Raw genomic sequence first — 20,635 nt, 5'->3', positions numbered from 1 at the left:
CGTCTGACGGATACGGGAGTCACATGAACGCGCACTACTGCCAGCATCTCCCGTAACCTTTTTCGTCCCAAACACCAGATGAGCTTTCACGACTTTAATCCATCGTGTGTTAAAGTCTGACAGGTCTGCAGTGAACATACAGTGGTGCCCTCTACTGTAAACACACACATACACACACACTTCCGCAAACATAGTTTCACTTTAAACTCACGCACACTTTATCTGAACAATGTTATCATCGTCTCAGCAGAAATACCTTTTGAAACGTTTCATGATGCAATGTTTCAATATTCTCACCTTCATTAAAAATGTATGCACACTAACATATGTAGGCCTGGCTCTTTTTATAATTATGAAAAGTAGAATTAGATGATGAGTACTTGTGTGTGGGAGAGAGAAACCTAAAAAACAGAACACAAACTTATGTTTATTTCCTCGGGAAATGTGTGGGTTTAAAAAGTGTTTTATTAAAGTTAACGCAAATAGTTGCAGAAGCATTTAAGACTGCGTGAAATAACCGCGTGCGCGCGTGCTGTGATGCACTTCATGCACTGACTTGAGTTTAAGGAAGTTGGAGAGACACGCGCGGGGTGTGTCCAAAAGCCGTCACATAGAGCTTGTTTTAAATTCATATGAATTAAACAAACACAGCAGGAGAGAGAGAGAGAAAGAGAGAGAGAGAGAAGTGTTGGACTTGGATTGTTCAGGTTTGTTACACATTTTTATTGTCTTGTTTTAAGTGAGACACTTCAACTTTGCTTTTAAAAGGGAAGTCCAGGAAGAGCTGATGTTTAACAAACATGTTTCTGTTCTCTGAATGAAATGTTATTTTATGCTCTTTCAGGTGTTCATGTGACGTGTGTTTCTTATTGCTATTGTGGATTTGTAGACCACAAACGATTGATGAATATTGACATGTATTGATTGATGTTTTCCTGTTCAGGATGTCAAAGCATACACATTTTAAATAGATCTTCAACCACTCACTGCTTTTGTTAACACATCTCTTTGTGTGTGTGTGAAGCAGTTCATTCTTATAAGATTTATATATATGTTGTGTTTTCTGTTTTTGTCGCAGAATACACAAGCAAGAAAATGGCAAGTGTGTGAGTTCAACACCTTCTGAATTTCCAACACATTTGACATCTCGACAAACAACAGGAAACCAATTTTGTGGCGAGTCGTTTTGAGGTATTTCAAAACAAAACCTTAACCAGTAAATTTAGTGAGCGCCGGAGGCTTTTAGAACACGTACCTCAACCGCTGGTATTTGAAAATAAACTCTCAAAACTCACTTTAGCTCACATGCTAGCTCAATGTCACTTCCTATTTCTCTTCTCTGAGACATTTACTACTTCTTTTTGATTCCCTGTTTATTCTGTCGTCATTTCACAGGTTTTGTTGTTCGTATGATGGTGTAATGCAGGAGAAAAGTCGTTCATCATCAGACATGTAGCACGTCCAGAAACGTTGCGTGAGTGACCTTTTGAGCAATTGAACATTTTTCAGAAGAAAAGAAATCCTATGAAACCATTCAAGATATAATAAATGTATCACCGTTAATGACACTTCCTTGTGTGATATATTGACGTCTAAACAGGTTTTTTATCATTTTTCCATCTCGCCACAGAGCTGATATTTATTGGGGGAAACTTGCTCATGACAGCCAACGCAGAGATGTCCGGTGATACCAGTACGTTGTCACGGAAACCGCCTCCTGGTGGTCCACAGCAGGAATCCAACGCTGTCGTTCAGACAAGGAGTACAATTGGGGGGGCGGATAAAATCCTCAAAGTGTGCTTTATAAGCAACAGCGCCAACCTGGGCAAGAACTTTAAACTGGTGAAATGTGAAAGTTCCTGGAATATCAGGGTGAGAACATGTCACAGGCGGTTACACTTCCAAAATGATTGACCCTGTTTAAGGTTAAAAACACTAATATATTATTCTGCAGAGAATTATTCAGTCCATCCTGGGCAGCGGGCGACTCGGGCCCAACATCAAGTTCCCAGAATGCTTTGCTCTGCTACTCAAACATCTGAAATCAGACGAGGTTCACTGGCTGCACCCAGACCTGACCGTCACTGAGGTGGAACAGAAATACGAACAGCAACACGTCGAGGCAGAATGGAGGTGCGTCTGTCTATTTTTATACACCGTCATTGGCAACCAAACAACATTGAACCCAATTGACTTATGAACACAAAACCGCTAAGATTTCTTTAAATGTCTTTGGTGTTCCACAGAACAATCATTTACAGCGTATCAATGACACGAGGGTGAATAAATGATGACAGAATGGAGTTGTGAAGTTCAGTGTTTGTGTATCTTTTGTTGCACTTTATCAGATATGATTTGAGGATCCGTTATATTCCTTCGGATTTCATGGAGAAGTTAAAAGAAGACAAAACGACAATGCTGTACTTCTACCAGCAGGTCGGTGCCCGTCACACATCTTGCTTCCAATTCACTCTTGCATCTCCTGAAACGGCACACATTTTCATTGAAACACATGTGCGGGATGTCTGGGAGGGTGGTTTGCACTTTTAAAAGGAGAATAAATGCATCTGAATGTGAAATGTTTGCACAGGTCCGCACCGATTACATGCAGCATCACGCTAGTAAAGTAAGTGATGGGATGGCTTTACAGCTGGGCTGTCTGGAGATCAGGTACGGTGTTTTATATCACGTTAACGGTGACGTATAAGTGTCTAAATGAAAACATCGCTGATCAATTGACATTCTAATAGGAGGTTTTATAAAGACATGAATGCTGACGGTCTGGAAAAAAAAAGCAACTTTGAACTCCTCGAGTAAGTACATAGACAGTCGTATTGCTCAGATTAAGCTCTTTCAAAGCTCAGGGGATTTTGTGGAGGTCTCAGTTGTGTTTCTCAGACACTTTTCCTTAAATTGCTCAAAATAAAAACAGAAACAGATGAGAGTGTAATCGTGGAAATCCATGAGTATGAAGGTGTAAGATAAAATAATACCTGGACTCGGGTAAATTTAATGAAAATCGATAGATGGAGATCTTCAATAGTATTGACTATTGATTGCAGACGTGACAAATCTGAGCTCAGTTTCACACATCTGAGACATCTCTTCTGAAACTCTAATGACAGTCACATTTGTGAGATTTCTGTCCTTTTTTCTCAAGAGAAATATCTTCCTTTACTTTTTGTTTGATATCACCGATGTCTAGGAGAATAATGATGAGATACGTTAAAGAAATCTCATTTATGAATATTCTTTCTTACGGTGCTGTCAGGAAAGAAGTCGGCCTGAATTTGTTTTTCCCTCAGGAATTAATTGACAGCATGAAGGTAAGATTTTCCCACCTTTTTAATACCTCAGTGTTTATAAGGAATAATGACGAATATCCTTCGAATTGTTTGCTCTCGACAGCCGAAGCATCTGAAAAAACTCATCCAGCAGACGTTCCAGCAGTTCTCCCTCCTGAAGGAACAGCAGTGCATCATGAAGTTCTTCGAGACCTTGTCCATCTTCTCTAGTTTTGATGAAGAAGTATTTCCTTGTGAACTGGTGGTGAGTTCTCCCTCATTCACCTCTGTGAAAGTTTTCAAGCGCCTAAACTGTTTCTCATTCATGTCTCATCCGTCTGCAGCAAGGCTGGAGCGTGTCTGTGGATCTGGTCATTGGACCTAAAGGCATCCGACAGCGCACGGATAAAGGTTCGGTGGTAAGAGATGCCTGCGTTCTTCATCGCAGTGACACCAACACATCTGTGAATTGACCACAGTGGAAAAACAGTGTTTGTTTTCTATGTATTGCAACACATAGTATTTTTTTGTGTTATATGTTTATTGAAATATGCGTTTCTCTCTGTTTCTCTCTAGCCTGTCTCTCTGGCAACCTTTTCACAGATTCGGAGTATTAAATTCTCCCTTCAGAATGACAGTAAGACGCTGGTACATGTGGAAATAGAAGGAGCTAAACAGGTACAGACCATACGTGCATTCATACAGAGATGGTGAAATAAGTGCTTGAATTCTTAAGACTGTCAGTAGAAAGGATTGTAAAACTTTCACTTGCTCTGTATTATGTATGTTACAGCCGTTGTCCATCAGCACAGTCTCTCTGGCCGTCGGTGAGAACCTGGCGAATTTAATCGATGGTTATTGTTGTCTGGAGAGCGGCACGACGGCGTCTTTAATCGTGCGACCCAGTAGAGGTACGATTGTGTGTTATTTGGCGAAAACCGCAGAACACGCATGCCTTAAATGAACATCCACTGATTAAACCACAGTCACTAGTATAGAAACGAACACACACATTTTGTTTTAAATTATTATATTAGATAACCAGTATGATTATATTTCAATAAAACGACACAATTTGTGTTGTTGTTGAGCAGATAAAAAAGATAGACAATCTCTCCCTCCTTTACCCGGCAGGTAAGCAATATCACATTTATGTTTTAATTTCAGATTTGTACTTTTATAAAAAATGAAGTTTTGTTTTACTTATTTTTTTATTTTTATTTTTCATTTTACTTGTTTTTCACAAATCTGTTAAATGTTACATTGATAACAGCGATAAGGAAAGTGGGAGTTCTGCCACGGGAAGCAAAAGTAAGTATACCTGAAGGATTCATACTGTCCATAGTATATACATTATTTCTAAAAGATGGATAGTTGGATAACATGCTCTTCTATTTGTACAGATGCAGATATATATGCAGAAATAGACGAAGATATAACAGAAACCAGTAAGAGTGGAGATATAATTCACATCTTGTTTTCCACTGACATCATTTATTGTAAATGATCACCAGATATAATTATATTTATTTCAGCGCTGGCTGTTTTATATACTTTAGCTTTACTGGTTAACATATAAAGTAAATCAATATATTTGACTTGAGAGGCCCTAAAATTATGGAAGGCGAATCCTGCCAAATTTCAATGATGACAATGAAAACCAGATTAACAATTTCATTATACACAACTGCGTGCACAACATGAAAACAAAAGCCAAAATGAAAAGATTTTTTTTGATATGACGTTTATGTGGGCGTTCCCAGTAATGCAGACGGTCATTCACACCCACTGATTTACATGTCATTTGCATGCAGGTTGACCTTGGAAATGAAAACGAAGACTTTACATTTTAATTTGAATTGTGTCAGTATTATTGTGTGAGCATTAATTCAAAACTTTGAAAAAATGTTTTAGCAATCTTTTTCATTTTCATATTGGCAGTCTTGTCTCGAGATTTTAGTGAAAATGAAATGTCAAATCACAAATTGCATTTTCTTTTTCAACTTGACAGGGACAACTCACTGTCAGTGTAAACATTAAAATTAAATCATATTTCATTTTGGCACATACTGTATAGTGCAGTTGTGTATAATGAAATTGTTAATCTGGTTTTCATTTTCATCCTTTAAGTTATTTATTTAAATTTGGCAGGATTCGCATTCCATATAAAAAATCCAACGCCATAATATATACAATTCTTACTTTATACATAACACCAACAGGACATGTGTTTGCAGATAATCTATCACAATCTAAATCACCTTTTTTGTCACAGCTTGTAAAGTCAGCCTGTCACGCGACGATATTGTGTTGGGCCGGATTCTTGGTGAAGGTTTCTTTGGAGAGGTTCACGACGGAGTCTACAAGAGCAAAGTTTGTGTCGCATACCAATGTGTTAAAGTTGCACCTCATTCCTTTAAAGACAGACACGGTTGTGATGTGAATGTTCTGTCTTTCTTCAGACAGGAGAGAGAATAAACGTGGCCGTGAAAACATGCAAGGACTGCACAGCCGACGTCAAAGAGAAGTTCATGAGTGAAGCCTGTAAGACGTTTCCACCGGTAGAATCGAAGATTTTTATCAAGCTAAAAACAAAATAAAAGCCCTAGCTGACTGTTTTTACAGTGATCATGAAGAAACTGGACCATGCGCACATCGTGAGACTCATAGGAATCATTGAAGAGGATCCGGTGTGGATTGTGATGGAGTTGTATAAGTATGGTGAGGTGAGATCCGTTATGAAAGCTTGAGATTGTTGAAAACAACAGCATATGCCGGTTAGGTATGTTTTGAAGCATGGTAGCTGGTAATGTGCTGGTTATGACAGCTGCCGTGTTTCGAAACTTACTAACCAGCATATCGTGTTTTTGTTATTGTATTGTAATATGTTATTGTAATCTGTTTTCTCCGTCTTTTCATCAGCTGGGAAACTACCTGGCAGACAACCAGCACACACTTACCAATGTGACTCTGACCCTGTTCAGTCTGCAGATCTGTAAAGCTTTGGCGTACCTCGAGGGTGTCAACATGGTACATAGGTACAACAACACACCTGGATATAACATCTGCACTTGTCATCCTCAATAAGTGGACCGCGATCTGGATCCCGACCGCCAGACATATCCTCTAATATCTTTATTTTGCGCCAAACATGTGTCAATTGAACCGTTTCCGCTCTGCGCGCTGCTTCTCTCTCGTGCCGCATGTAGAGCAGCAAACACGTGCTTATTTTTATCTACATTTAGCATTAGCATTATTGATCAGCATGTAAACATTTGTGACCCTGTGAAGACCCAGGCTAACATCTCATAACCAAATTGATTATTATAACAAGCATCGAAGATTAATTTCAAGCATTGATTTCACTTATATTTTGGTATTATTCAGTCAATATTGAAGATATTGTTATATTTTCACAGAATATTCTGTAGGTAATGTTATGAAGGACTTTTGCTGGGTTTTTACAAAAAGGGACAAACCCAGCCACTGGGTTAAATTAATTTATTTATTAAAACAACCCAGCGTAAGTTAAAGTAAATGTTCACCTGAAAATGACAATTCTGTTATCATTTACAACCCTCTTGTCATTTCAAACCTCATTTCAAGTCTCTTTCATCTGCGGAACACAAAAGAAGATAATTTGAAGAAAGCTGGTACCCGAACAGCACTGGGCCCCATTCACTTATATTATGGACACAAAACCAATGCAAGTGAATGGGGTCCAGGTAACATTTTTCGAAATATATTATTTTGTAAAAATCAAGCGTAGCTGTAAGTCACGTAGCTTGCATCAGCCGATCACATCAGGTGCAGTGAATCAACGTTAACCAATAGTCATAGAACACATACTACAGTGGACTGCGTCCTATTTAAATTGCCTTTCTTTGCTCCCTAATCCCACCTCCATCCCCATCTCCTCCATATCTGCCTGTATCTGTCGGATCATTTTAATTGAATCCTGTTACGCATCACAAACTGTTTCACTCCACCAACCTTAAATAATGTAATCCCTTACTTTACTTTTTACAAGGACATTTCAATTACAGTTACAAATTACTTAGTAAGGACAGACTTAAAATGTATTAAAACTTTATTTAAGCTTTCTATGAAAGTAGTTGCTTGAAGTATAATTATGTTTTGTTATATTGAGGGTTACTCACTGTGATAGTGTTACTACTGAGTATCACATATGTAACTGTGGGAATTGTGACTACAGAAAGTCATTTTGTGCGAGGTGCATTCTTAACAGTATTAAAGGAGATCCCATCTATTCTGATGTCTAACATATCATTTTAGTTTAATAAACGAAATGACCATGTTGTTACAAAAAATAACTTCAAACATTTAAGCATGCACCCTCAGATCAAAATTGTGGTTTAGTGACTCTAAAGGTTTGGCTGGTAGAGTAATTTATATCTGATATGTGATTCTTCATAACCAATGTTAGCAACGCACATCGCACATATTTTATTGACTTTATTCTTATGTGCGTGCAGAGACATAGCAGTAAGAAATGTGCTGGTGGCCAAACCTGACTGCGTTAAGCTGGGGGACTTCGGCTTGTCCAGATACATAGAACAAGAGGAGTATTACAAAGGCAAGATCTGACTTCCAATACCCGTGATTGTATTTCTATCACCTTTTGCTCTCGAGTGACAGCGTTTGTTGTCTTTCTCAAGCTTCTGTATGTCGATTACCCATCAAATGGATGGCCCCGGAGTCCATCAACTTCAGACGGTTTACATCAGCGAGTGACGTCTGGATGTTTGGTTAGTGACTCATTCATGAGATACGAATATGCACATTTACGGTCATTAGACCGAAAGACTTCAGACGTGCCGTGTCATGTTGACACTACTTGGAATCTTCCCAGCATGACGTAGACTGAATCACCGCTCACGTTACGCAATAAATCAATGTCACTTCAATTTTTGGACCTTCACCATTCTGTGAATTCATTTGTGTCTTAATATCTGTGGATTTCTGTGGTGAAGTATCAGACAAGCAAAACGTTTCAAAGCGTTCCTGTGGTTTTCCTTTAAGCTGTGTGTATGTGGGAGATCATGAGTCGCAGTCAGCAGCCGTTCTTCTGGTTGGAGAATAAGGATGTGATCAATCAGCTGGAGCAGGGCGTACGTCTGCCAAAACCCGAGCGCTGCCCGCCCGCCCTCTACTCGCTCATGACACGCTGCTGGGCTTATGACCCTCATGAGAGGCCAAACTTTACCCAACTAGTGTGCAAGCTGAGGTACGTCACCGTTGCCTGGCGGGACAGAGGGTTCTGTGGGGTTTAACATCCGGGCTGGTAAACTAAAGAGTTTGAAACTCTGCACATGAGGTGCCTTTTTGAACAAAATAAACAAAAGTAAAAAGGCTGCTGAATAAACCAATGTTCAATGGACTGAAATAAAACTTTTGCCTTCAAAACACACTTCATTGAATCAAGGAGAGACATTTGTGCGTCTTGAAAGAGTTAATATATGATGACTTCTGATCTCAGGGTGTATTTTTTCTTTATTATTCTGGTTACACTTTTAAATGAGGTGCTTTTAGTTAACATTAGTAAATGCATAAGCGAACATTAGCTAACAATCAACAATTTCGTTTTTCAGCATTAATAAATCCTTATCAATGTTAGTTCGTGCCAATAGTGTTATTCGTGTTAGCTCACTGTGCATTAACTATTGTTTACAGTCTATTTGTAAATGATGAAATTAACATGAATTAAAATTAAAAAATGCTGTAGATGTATTGTTCATTGTTAGTTCATGTTAGTAAATGCATTCACTAATTGTTAACAAAAAGCACCTTATTGTAAAGTGTCACCATTATTCTTTATGTTTAACCGTGTTTTCTGTTCTGGTGGCAGTGATGTCCACAAAATGGAGCAGGAGGTGGAGGTGGACCAGCAGAACGAACGAGCCCGTTCTGTCCACACACTCCCTAGAATGTCGTCTGTGGATGCTCCACCAAAGGTAGGCTATGTCTTATTTTCTCATTTTGTCTCTCATCCTCTGTTCTTGTATCATGTCTCATATTTGTTTCCTCTTCTGTTTTATGATAAGCCATCAAGAATAAGATCATCAGGTTACAACACTCTCGGTCCAAATCTGCATCGCCAGGTGATTCTTCTGGCTATGTTTGGTGTTGTACGGTTATAAAGATTTAAAATCCTAAATGGTTTTGGGAACCAAAAATATTTCTTCTATTCTTTTCACTGTGAAGAAGTCTTTTTAGAAACTTATAGTTGTCAGAGTTATTATTGTGGTGGTTTTGTTTTCAGTGTTATTGTTGTTTTATTTATATTTTGAATTAGCTTTCGTTTTTATACTTTTTATGTTGAACTCTTACACCAAACATGACTAATTGCATTCCACGCTCTTTATTCATCTCACTTCAACTTATATTTCTGTTTATTCCCGAGGTAACATTTCTAATTTTAGTTATAATATTAAGGGCAATATTTTATTTGTTTTTAATAAACAGAAATGTGTCAATAGTTATAATAATAACCTAGAAGGGGTGTGAGGTCATTACAAGGGTTTATAGGTTTTTCTGTACGATGTCCACAGTACCGTTTCAGAGAAAGCCTTTACAGTCCTCTATTATTATTATTATTACATTTTTTTAATAATGTTTAATCATATTTAGCTTCTTATCTTCCTAATGCTTACTGTTAAAACATTGCACTTCTTTTCATGTGCAAATGAAATCATATTATATTCAAATTAAATATATATATATATATATATAGTTTGCAGTTAAAGGATGTTTCATGAAAGTGTCTCAAAAACATTATGGGGCAAATTTAGGAGAAATGTCTGAGATATCAGTAAAAATGAAACATTACTGAGAGAACTCATGTGACTTTTTTGTCTGATCATTCACTATAAAAAAGTTTGATGTTGTTTACGGATTATCTAGGTCATGTAGGCACATGTGGTTTTAGCCTGACTCACTCGTTCGTGTACAAGCTGTCATTGTGTTAATATGTTTTTGTGGTTTCGTTTTTCTCATCTTTGTGTTTCTCACAGTCCGAGTCTCTGTCCAGCAGCTCTCCATCTCTCCTTGATCCGCCAGACACCCCTTCGGCCTTCACGTCCGACATGCATACGCTTCCCCCTCGCCGCGGCAGTATGGGGGTAAGAGCCTTTTATTTCAAAAGATAAAGTATAACAGTCTAGATTCTAGAATGTGTCTTTAATGTGTCAGTAAATGTTTGTGTGTGTTCGTGGAGGGTCTCATGGAGCCCTGCAGTAGAGAAGACTCCCAGCGCCTCTGGGATCTGGAGCGCCGGCACATACAGGACATGTTAAAGAGGCAAAAACAAGAAATGCTGGAGGACAATAAATGGCTGGAGAAGGAAGAAAAACTTTTGGTTAGTTACGAATGATGTCTTGGCAGAGCTGTTTTTAAAGAGCCATGAGGTTTAATAGTGTGTCGATATGAAGTAAGCGGCTGTCCTGCATCAGTTAATTTATCAACAGAACCACCAAATGTTATTTTACGTGTAAAATCAAGAGGTACCACACGGAGAAAATAAACTTTGCTTATAGCATTCAAAAAAGGTCAAAGTAAATGAGAAGACAAACATTAATCCTTGACACACGGTTGTTTGAGACGGTGTTGATCTCATGCACAAACTACACTTTTGGGGGGAAAACAAATAAATGAATATCCACCTTTATGAATGGTTATTTTGAAGAGAGTTTTATCATGTCGTCTTATTTTTTTATCTCACAGGATCCATTTGCCAATGATGACGCAAAGACCAAAAGGGTAATATGTTACATATATAGAAAATTATATATGTTTTTATTAGTTTCACTGTCACCTTCTTAACGTAACTAAAGGTCTTACGTTGACATTTTTCCATCTTTTAGATGTCTACAATTGACACAGAACAAGGTTGGTTCTTTTTTTAAGCTCCGCCTTGAAGACGACTTATCTGGCCAATCCTACGTTACCAACTATTGTCTTACATAAGTTTGTGTGTTTGGATGGCCTACAGAAAATATATAAAAAGCTAAAAATGCAAATATTCTGAACATCTGTGTTTACAGACAATAATGACAATAACAGCAAAATATTTTTCTTTACTAATAAGAAAACGAATATAAAGTTTGTCTCACTGTCATCTGTTCATATCTATCCTGATAGTGTTTCTCTCTCAGCTCATTTCCAGGGTGTGCCGGATAAACCCCCCCGGCTGTCCGCTCAGGTAATTGCTCTTTCAACGTGGTTAGGGACGGGGTCACATTTACATTTAGTCATTTAGCAGATGCTTTTATCCAAAGCGACTTACAAAGAGTTCAGGAGCAATTGAAAGATGAAGAAAGTTAAAGCAGCTCTTTGAAGAGCTCTGTGTTAAAGGTGACAGTCGTCCTTTGGAAGTTTCCAGACGGGCAGATGGCAGCAGGGTTTACTGAGACTGAAAGCTGATGAAATGTACATGTATATTACCGTAACCTTTAGATCTTCAGACAGCCGGCTAAATGAAACGCAATGTGATATTAAAGTCAAATTGCCTGTTAGAAGTCAATCTAGTGTAGTTATCCGCTATTTGACCACTAGTTGTGTTAATGTAATTGAATAAAATCCCAAAGCAAGCTAGAAAGAAAAGCCCAAATAGTCTCATCTATATTAAAAACTGAGTTATCACTGAGTTATCCCGACCGTCACAGCCGACACCCACAGCTGAACTGGAGCGCACAGGCGATATGGTTTATCATAATGTCATGGAGATGGTGAAGGTGGTGGTCCAGCTGAAGAATGACGTCAACACTTTACCAGCCTCAGAATACGTCGACGTGGTGAAGGTCAGTCCACTTTCAACTCACTTCGAGTTATTTTAGCATAGATCTGTATCTTAAATGAGATTATAGTTGGGAAGATGTTGAAGTTTAACATCAATGTCTAACATGTTGTTCTCTTATTTGCTAGTCGGTAGGACTGAGGTTGCGCAGTCTGACCCACAGTGTGGACGACATCCTCCCGACCCTGCACGAGTCCATCAGAACTGAGGTTATAAAACCCTCATATTGATAACAAATACACAAAATTGAGATGTTTGGTGATTTATATAATGAATGTACATCTTTAGTTATGCCAAACGCTAGAATGGGAATGTAACCAAAATTTGTTTATTATTGTGGTTGCAAACCTGTATATGTGTCTTTCTTCCGTGGGACACAAAGGGAGATATTTTGAGAAACGTCTCAGTGGAAATGTCAATGGGGTTCAGTGTGGCTTTGGTGTCATAGAGGTTTGAAATGCAATGAGAGTACATAAATGATTAAAGGATCATTTTAGGGTGAACTGTCCCTTTAAGAGACCTAATAGATTTGCCCAATTTAAGACATTGTCAGAACCTCTTTAAAACCATTTTAGCCAAACACTTTTCATTCAAAGCTTTATAAATGTCATTCTCCGTACTTCAGATTGAAGGAACCCAGAAGCTGCTGAATAAAGATCTGGCCGAGCTGATCAGTAAGATGCGTCTCGCTCAGCAGAACTCCGTCACGTCTCTGAAGGAAGAATGTAAGAAACAGATGCTGGCGGCCGCTCACACGCTCGCCATGGACTGCAAGAACCTTCTGGACGCTGTGGATCAGGCCAGAGTACGAGCTAATATAGCCAAACCCATCACATCCAACCTCTGATTGGATGCTGAATTAAATGATAAATGATTGGTTTTATTTATGCCTATGAATGACAGCGAAAGCAGTGCTTTCCACAAACATTTTGTGTTATCTGATCATTTTCAGATGTGTGTTTATTTTTTGTACCAGGTGTTTTGAAAGAAAATAAACCTACGTCAGTATTATATGCATTTTTATGTGGCATGACTTATGTTGGATCAGGGATACTATTTCATAGAGAAAATATTTTAAGGATGTTTTCTCTGCCTCTTTAAAGAGAGAGACTCGAATCTTGTGAATGTCCCAAAGTTGTTTTTTAAAGATTGTGCTGATAAAAGAATGGATTTTGGTAAGGAAATATTTTTGAGCCAAGCAAAACTTTATATGCAGTGTTAAATAAACTTTCAGAAAATTCTAAATATTTCTTTTTCATATGTCTGGAAATCACAAGTTTAACATTCTCTGATATCTTAATTCAGATGCTGTTCAATCCATCATCAGCAGAGGAAGACAAAGTTCACAATGAATTTGTCTCGTTTTCATTTGAAAGTTTCAAGTTCTATCACGGCACCACATTATACTGTACATGATTACATTTCAACTCAACTTAAAACGACCATAGTAGTATCATTTTCTACACTGTTATATGTCTGGCAGATAGGTTCATTCATATTAATTAAAAATATATATTACAAAAGATCCCATACACCGCTTTTACAGCGAATGAACGGCACACATTATCAAAGACTGCAAGGAAATAAATACGTTGCCTTCTGACCTCACAGGTAATTACTGTTTAAAGCGGAACAGACATTAATCTGCCATTCATTTAACAATCGGATGAAGGGTAAAGATTCAACTGCCATCGGTCAGGGTCACATAAGCTTTTCCTCATTCTCAAAGGTTAATTTTGCATATTGCTCTAGTGAAATCCTCCGCTCTTTATGCACGGAGACGGCGGCCGTGCTGGATGCTAAATGCCAGGACATTTACTGAGAGGTGAACTGTGTTTTCTGTACTGTAACAATGAACTGCGTCCCCAGGTAAACCCAGATCGAGCGGATATCTATAGCGCTGTCTGTTTTTGTACAACAATAGCCTTTAAACATCTGATGATCTCGGAAAGGCCTTCAGTGTCAGGGATCGTCTATCTCTGTATCTGAAGATAACATTCAGATCATTCCTGATATCCAGGGAGGCAAAAAGAGGCCGACGGTTCCCAGCAGACACACGATGATGAACATCCACAGGAAGATTCGGTCGATCACCATCGCTACATATTTCCAGTCCTCCTTGACCTGTGGAATGGAAAAACGCAGTGCTGAGATGAAAAAGGTGTGACGACCGATCGAATGTTTACAGGTTTACAGTTTTTTTACAAAAAAAATATTTGTACCAATTTTTTTTAAATATTGTAATTTAAGGCTTTATTTTTACCTGACACACATGTGCTATATGTTGGTTCAAAATGAAATGTATTGTGTCAAGTTGAAAAGTAGTTTTTTGTTTACGCAGACATTTGGAAATAATACAATAGTGTTGTAACAGCAATACTGTATTACCGCGAAACCGTGATATTTTTATCAAGGTAATTATACCACCAAAATCTCATACCAGCCCTTGCCTAGTTTCAGCATCATAAAATATTTTCCTGTTCACGTTACACATTAAACACAATACCAGTATACCCACAGAAAATTATAGTTGCAAATTCAACTCCTATTATAATCTATTAGCATTGCTCTGATGCTCTGACTTTTGACTAGTTGTCAGATACCTGATTCGTCACAAGAACCAATCAGAGTAATCAACGCCATATTTAAATCAAGCTTTTTATATTCATCTGCAACATATCGATGGTTAAAAATGAATGTTTTTTTCTCACAAACCTATAAATTCACTTCATGAGAGATTTGTTAACCCTGTGGAGTCATTTATTTAATAGTAATTCACCTAAAAATCCTGGGGAGTATTTCTTTAATTTGCAATATAAACAACAATACATTAGATTTGAATAAATGAACTGAAAAACATTTGTATGTTTAGGCTGTTTCTAGGGTGGCAAAATGGCAAAGGTTTACAGCATCTTTCAGCAAAGGTTTGTCCTTGAAATGAATAAGTCACTAAAGCGTTTCCTTAAACATTAACAGTTTTATATGGACTGGGCAATGGCACTTGCAAATATATAATAATATTTAACCGTAAATGGTCCACTTACTGAAAAATCCTCATCTTCTGCCCGCAGGTGATCGGCGATGTACCGCACCCCGTCCAGTGCTCTTAGCACACATGGTGAGACTGATACGGTTTGCTCTGAGGCAAGATTTGTAAACTCTTCTGTACGCTGGCAGGAGTTCATCATGTGTCCTAACTGATGGAGTTCATACCTCTGAAGCAAAGGTTCAGAGTTGGACAACGGCAAAGATGTTGCAGACGGAGAGGAGATGGAATCTGGTCTCTCCATCCCGACCCCAAATTCCAGGTCCTTACAACCTCTTACATTCGTCTCCGACTGAAGCCAGCTTTTGGATGTGCTGAGGTCTGATGTCTTGCTCTTCTCCTGCAGAAGGAAGAACGGGCGGCGCTTGTGATCGGGTTCTGGGCGGCGCATGAAGAGCCAGCGAGGGATTAAATTCAGGAACACCGAATGGACCCAGCGGGGCATTTTATGGGTGCTGGGAGATCGATGATGAACGTTCAGCACAAATACAGTGATGACTATCGAAAGCGTGACGAAGATCATGGTGAAGAGAAGATACTCGCCGATCAGAGGAATGACCAGCGACGTCGATGGAATGATCTCCGTGATCAGCAGGAGGAAGACGGTGAGGGAAAGAAGGACGGAAATACACAACGTGATCTTCTCTCCGCAGTCCGATGGCAAGTAAAACACCAGCACCGTCAGACAGGAGATGAGCAGGCAGGGAATGATGAGGTTGATGGTGTAGAACAGAGGCAGACGACGGATGATGAAGAAGTAGGTGATGTCCGGGTAGATCTCATGGCAACAGTCGTATTTTTTGGTGTTGTAGGTTCCCACGGCGTTCATGATGGCCCATTCTCCGCTCTCCCAGTAGTCCTTCAAGTCCACAGTGCTCTCGATTTGCTCAAGGTCGATCTTGGCCTTGTCGTAGGTCCAGGAGCCGAACTTCATCTTGCAGTTTTGCTGGTCGAAGGGGAAGAAGGTGACATCGATACTGCAGGAACTCTTGTAGATGGCCGGGGGAACCCAGCTCACCTTCCCAGTGTGGAACAAGTGGGCTTTTGTCATGTGTGTCACAGCAAACTCACCATTAGCGCTGTACCCGAAAGAACGAAAGAATATATCCTAATAAAAACTGAATACGTGTAAAACAATGCAGTTCTTTCATAAACAAATAAGTAAAGTAGTAAAATCTAGTAGAAATGGTGAAAATACCTCATTACATCCCTTCAAGAGTTCACGTTATAAAATATAAACAATAATATATACCATTTAAAACTCACCAACTTATCACTAAACATAAGCTAAATGCTTGTGTTTTTGGCACCAAACCGCTTTGAAAACATTATAGGTCGACCTCGGGAAAGAAAATAAAACGATAAAAAAGCATATGATATGAACCCTTTAAAAGTGCTTGATGTGCTGTGAATGGAATACAGGAGGTGTCTGCAAACCTTCCTCATGCCTCCGGGCTCATGTTCAACAGCATCCGCAATAATGATTTCAAATATCTACAGCCACTCTCGTTTCTTCCTTCAGGAGTGTTACGATGATGCAAGCGGACCTCAATTTCTCTTATGTTGAGATTAAATATGCCTCCTAGATAAAGACGGACGTAATGTTTCTTAAAATAGATAAATCCTCTGACACTTTAGGAGATGATAACGTGCAACTTTTTTTAACTCCAGAAGCGCCCAACATCTTATTTCACGGCGTGTCTGTTTAATTTCACATATTAATGTTACAGAAGCACCAGCCAGAGTAGATGCAGATGCGAGTGTTGCCGTATCTACAGACTGCAGAGATTAATAGAGTCATTAAGACATTGACCGTGCTCTTTTTCCACATTACCTTAAACAACAACTACAACCTTTCATATCCAGGACCGTTGACAACAGAATATTAATTTACAAATTTTAACACCATTTTACGAATGTAGACCAATACTTACTTATTGTACAGGACAATATCTGGGACCCAGATCATCTCAGATGGGACCCTGATAGATGTGACATCATCAAAATCCGACGGGTTCCAGCGCAGTTTATAATCGTTCCATTCCTACAAGGGTCAAAGAGAGAGAGTACACATGGGTTTAAATGATAAAAGTTGAAAGACACCAGTTTGCTTGTTAAATAAAACAATCAATGTTAAAAATACTGTACATGTGAAGCAAGCTGTTCAATAGAACAACGTCGTGTTCATGAGGAGGAATAACTGATCGACTGATATTGATCTTACATGATCAAACGCATTGACTGAATGCATTATGCTTGTGGCCGTATGCATCCAACCAGATTCATTGTTCTTTGTTCTAGTTTGTAATTTTAGCATGGTTTCATATAGCCTCATTGCAAAATTAAGTCATTAGATCATTTTCCTAAAATATATCACTGCAATTCAATTTAAAGAGTCTCACCTGCTTTAGCCAAACATTTGTGGTCATCATCTGATTCTTCTCATCCTGTTACAATATCAGTGAAGATCCGTTTGAAAAAGCCAATAAATTACATTAGGACAATGTCGGGTTCAAATAAAGGTCAGAGGAACACGACAATGAATCTAAGACTGTCAGATATTTGTAATAAGGTCACGGCTGAATCTTAAAACGTGGAAGCAGACTATTTTGGCCTTTAAGGGCCCTAGATACATCTGTTGCTTCAAAACATGTGAAATTGAATGAATTGAAACGTCAAATGAAAATGGAAATTTACCACATCAATAAGCTGGGCGATGGACAGGCCAAACTTCACGATAACCACATCACTGATGTTTCGCACGGGTCTGGACCACTTATTGTAACCAATGAAGAGCTTTTTAAAGAGTTTGTCCTCTGCATGTGCATGAGTCCAACCATCTGATAATACTGCGAGAGATATTAATGTTATTCACAATATCGACACACTTAAAGAAATAAAAGATAACTTTCCTTGTCTTGATTCTAATGCATTATTTTACATTGTGTCAAGACAGGTGATGAATGGATTAAGACGTGTCCGATGAATGTTTGTGAAAAAAGCAGAGAGGGGAGGGGGCAGTTAGGGTCACCTCACACAAACTGAGTTGTGAAAGTGTCAAATAAGAGGCTGGCAATGAAGATCCACACCTCGATGTAATGACTATTCATTCTTTAATCACTGCAGTCAGCTTTCATTAGTCCAGCCTGCCTGTGATTTGTGATGTTTATTGTTTCTTAATAAAGAGGGTGGAAACATTATAATTGAATTCAAATAGGAAAGAGTAGAGTTACACAGAAACAGACAGCAAAGCAAAGGCATAGCGTTTATGTTTACGTGGTGCAGTGGGGTCCAGACATATGAGACTACTACTAAAAATCAAATTAGCACATTCTTTGGACCCTTTAAACAAAAGAGTTACCGCTGTAATTTAACACATTTTGATTATAAGTGCAAAATATTTTTCATTTGTATTTGATTTTACATCATACATTTTTAAAAATCATTGTTCGTTCTGTTCATTTCCATAAATAAATGAAAGAAAATATGATAATATAATTGGGATAATCCCCATAACCTGTAAATTGCTTTAAATATACTGACAATTGAATCCATATGCTCTGATTATGTACAGTCTACTTTAAATAAAAATAAGAATGAGATTATGCATCAAGAACTTGACCGTCAGATGCATGTCTTTCCTTTACAGTAATATACTCTCAACGTCATCGTGGTGTGTTGCATACACACTTGTTACATACATACACATAAACCAGAATAGATATAGTGTTAAAGAGATCCTGTTAAACATGAATAGAGCAATATTCAACAAAATAAGAATTGTACACTTACCAGGTGTGATGTTTCCCACAATAGTAAAAAACAGCAATAAAGTCTTAAGAAATAATGTTCCTGGATGATTTTGCGCCATTGGCACAGGCAGAAGTTTAAGCCTGCATGAACGTGTAAAATAATCTATCATGATTGTGTTCATGTCATGGTCGTGCAGTGCTCTGGTCCTGCATCACTGACACTCATGATGGTTGGACTGACTGTGAGCTATAGCCGTGCATCTCCATTGAGGATAGTGGGCGGAGTCTACGAGCTAAAGAGATTCCTTTGCGTCTCCAGTAGGCGGGGTCTTATTGTGCTTGTCTTACATGAAACTGAGCAATGATCTAAAAGGTTTACATATGAAGAGTTTGGTTCCAAAATAAGATAACTCAGTCTTTAAACATTTTCAAAACATTTTTACTGTGTAGTCAATCAATTCATTATATCAATCAAACTGCAGTTGGTTTGTTTTGATTTGAGCTATAATAACAAACAAAAAAACACAACTAACTAACACATTAAAACGGTATTGTGTTTAATGTGTAACGTGAACAGGAAGATATTTTATGACGCTGAGACTATGGGCTAGTATGAGATTTTGGCGGTATAATTACCTACATTTCGCGGTAAAACAAATGTATTATTCCAAATGTCTGCGTAAACAAAAAACTACTTTTCAACAATTGGGTCAACATCGCCGCGCAGCCGCCATATTGGGGAGGGCAAAACTGCATTAACTAATTAAGTGAAAGGGAGACCTCCGGGTTTATGGGATAAAAAGCATAACTTACAGTTCTCAACCCATTTCCAACGGTTTACAAACCCGTTTAGTTTCTAGTTAACGAAAAGTTAAACTGCTCACACTTCGAAAACCCAACGTTCGTTCGGCTTCCGTAGAACTTAAAACGCGCGTGCATGTCGCTTCTGTCGTTTAAACATCTACATTTACATTTACATTTACATTTAGTCATTTAGCAGACGCTTTTATCCAAAGCGACTCACAGATGAGGAAACATTGGAAGCAATTATAACAACATAGGCAACAAAATACATAAGTGCATCAAACTAGTCCATTAAAGCCTAGCACAGTATAAAAAAGCTAAGAATAGTGAGGTTAGTAAGTGTTTTTTTTTTTTTTTAAAGAAGGAAAGGGAAGAGAATTAGGAAAAATCAATCAGCGACGTGTTGACGGAAGAGATGCGTTTTAGGCGTTTTTTCAAGATGGCAACCGAGTCTGCTGATCTTGTAGCAGCTGGTAGATCATTCCACCAATGTGGAACAGATCCAGAGAAGGTACGGGAGAGTGACTTTTTTCCTTTTTGGGATGGTACCACTAGTCCTTGTTCCTTTGCAGACCGCAGTGATCTGGCAGGAACATAGATCTGCATTAGCGAGTGGAGATACGATGGTGCAGATCCGGTGTTGGTCTTGTAGGCCAGGAGCAAAGCTTTGAACTTTATGCGGGCGGCAACAGGGAGCCAGTGTAACCTGATGAAGAGCGGAGTTACATGCGCTCTCTTCGGTTCATTGAAGACCACTCTTGCCGCCGCATTCTGGATCATCTGGAGAGGTTTGATTGTGCAAGCAGGAAGTCCAGCCAGAAGCGTATTGCAATAATGCAGTTTGGACAGGACAAGAGCCTGGACTAGGACTTGCGTAGAGTGCTCCGATAGGAAAGGTCTAATTTTCCTAATGTTGTAGAGGATGAATCTACAG

The 20,635-nt window shown here is 38.6% G+C and overlaps 2 protein-coding genes across 3 annotated transcripts; one reads left to right on the top strand and one right to left on the bottom strand.

Moving 5' to 3' along the window:
• The first annotated feature begins 581 nt into the window (after window positions 1-581).
• Window positions 582-13,342, top strand: ptk2ba (protein tyrosine kinase 2 beta, a). 2 transcript variants are annotated; one of them, XM_079458475.1, is made up of 33 exons: window positions 582-707; window positions 1,079-1,191; window positions 1,396-1,474; window positions 1,631-1,872; window positions 1,955-2,133; window positions 2,349-2,436; window positions 2,591-2,670; window positions 2,751-2,813; window positions 3,272-3,326; window positions 3,409-3,549; window positions 3,629-3,703; window positions 3,861-3,962; window positions 4,078-4,195; window positions 4,379-4,418; window positions 4,558-4,595; window positions 4,688-4,732; window positions 5,560-5,657; window positions 5,747-5,828; window positions 5,910-6,010; window positions 6,207-6,322; window positions 7,781-7,881; window positions 7,964-8,053; window positions 8,328-8,532; window positions 9,154-9,259; window positions 9,350-9,406; window positions 10,319-10,426; window positions 10,522-10,662; window positions 11,028-11,063; window positions 11,168-11,192; window positions 11,459-11,505; window positions 11,969-12,103; window positions 12,228-12,308; window positions 12,725-13,342. In XM_079458475.1, exons 4-33 carry the CDS (start codon window positions 1,660-1,662, stop codon window positions 12,944-12,946), a joined length of 2,988 nt encoding a protein of 995 aa, XP_079314601.1. In that variant the 5' UTR covers window positions 582-707; window positions 1,079-1,191; window positions 1,396-1,474; window positions 1,631-1,659; the 3' UTR covers window positions 12,947-13,342. The 2 variants fall into 2 exon arrangements, 1 of the variants encoding a protein (XP_079314601.1); XR_013786783.1 differs by having other exon boundaries at window positions 588-707; window positions 11,445-11,505; window positions 12,725-13,341.
• A 755-nt stretch (window positions 13,343-14,097) lies between these two features.
• Window positions 14,098-19,016, bottom strand: chrna2a (cholinergic receptor, nicotinic, alpha 2a (neuronal); the record flags this gene model as incomplete). The annotated part of the gene is made up of 6 exons (XM_079458474.1): window positions 14,098-14,223; window positions 15,144-16,224; window positions 17,080-17,189; window positions 17,548-17,592; window positions 17,843-17,994; window positions 18,938-19,016. 6 exons carry the CDS (start codon window positions 19,014-19,016, stop codon window positions 14,098-14,100), a joined length of 1,593 nt encoding a protein of 530 aa, XP_079314600.1.
• Window positions 19,017-20,635: the final 1,619 nt, after the last annotated feature.

This window comes from Barbatula barbatula, assembly GCF_947034865.1.
Source record: "Barbatula barbatula genome assembly, chromosome: 6".
Classification (NCBI taxonomy): Eukaryota; Metazoa; Chordata; class Actinopteri; order Cypriniformes; family Nemacheilidae; genus Barbatula; species Barbatula barbatula.
The sequence above is the reverse complement of the archived record's forward strand: the minus strand, read 5'-3'. Positions and strand labels throughout refer to the sequence as shown.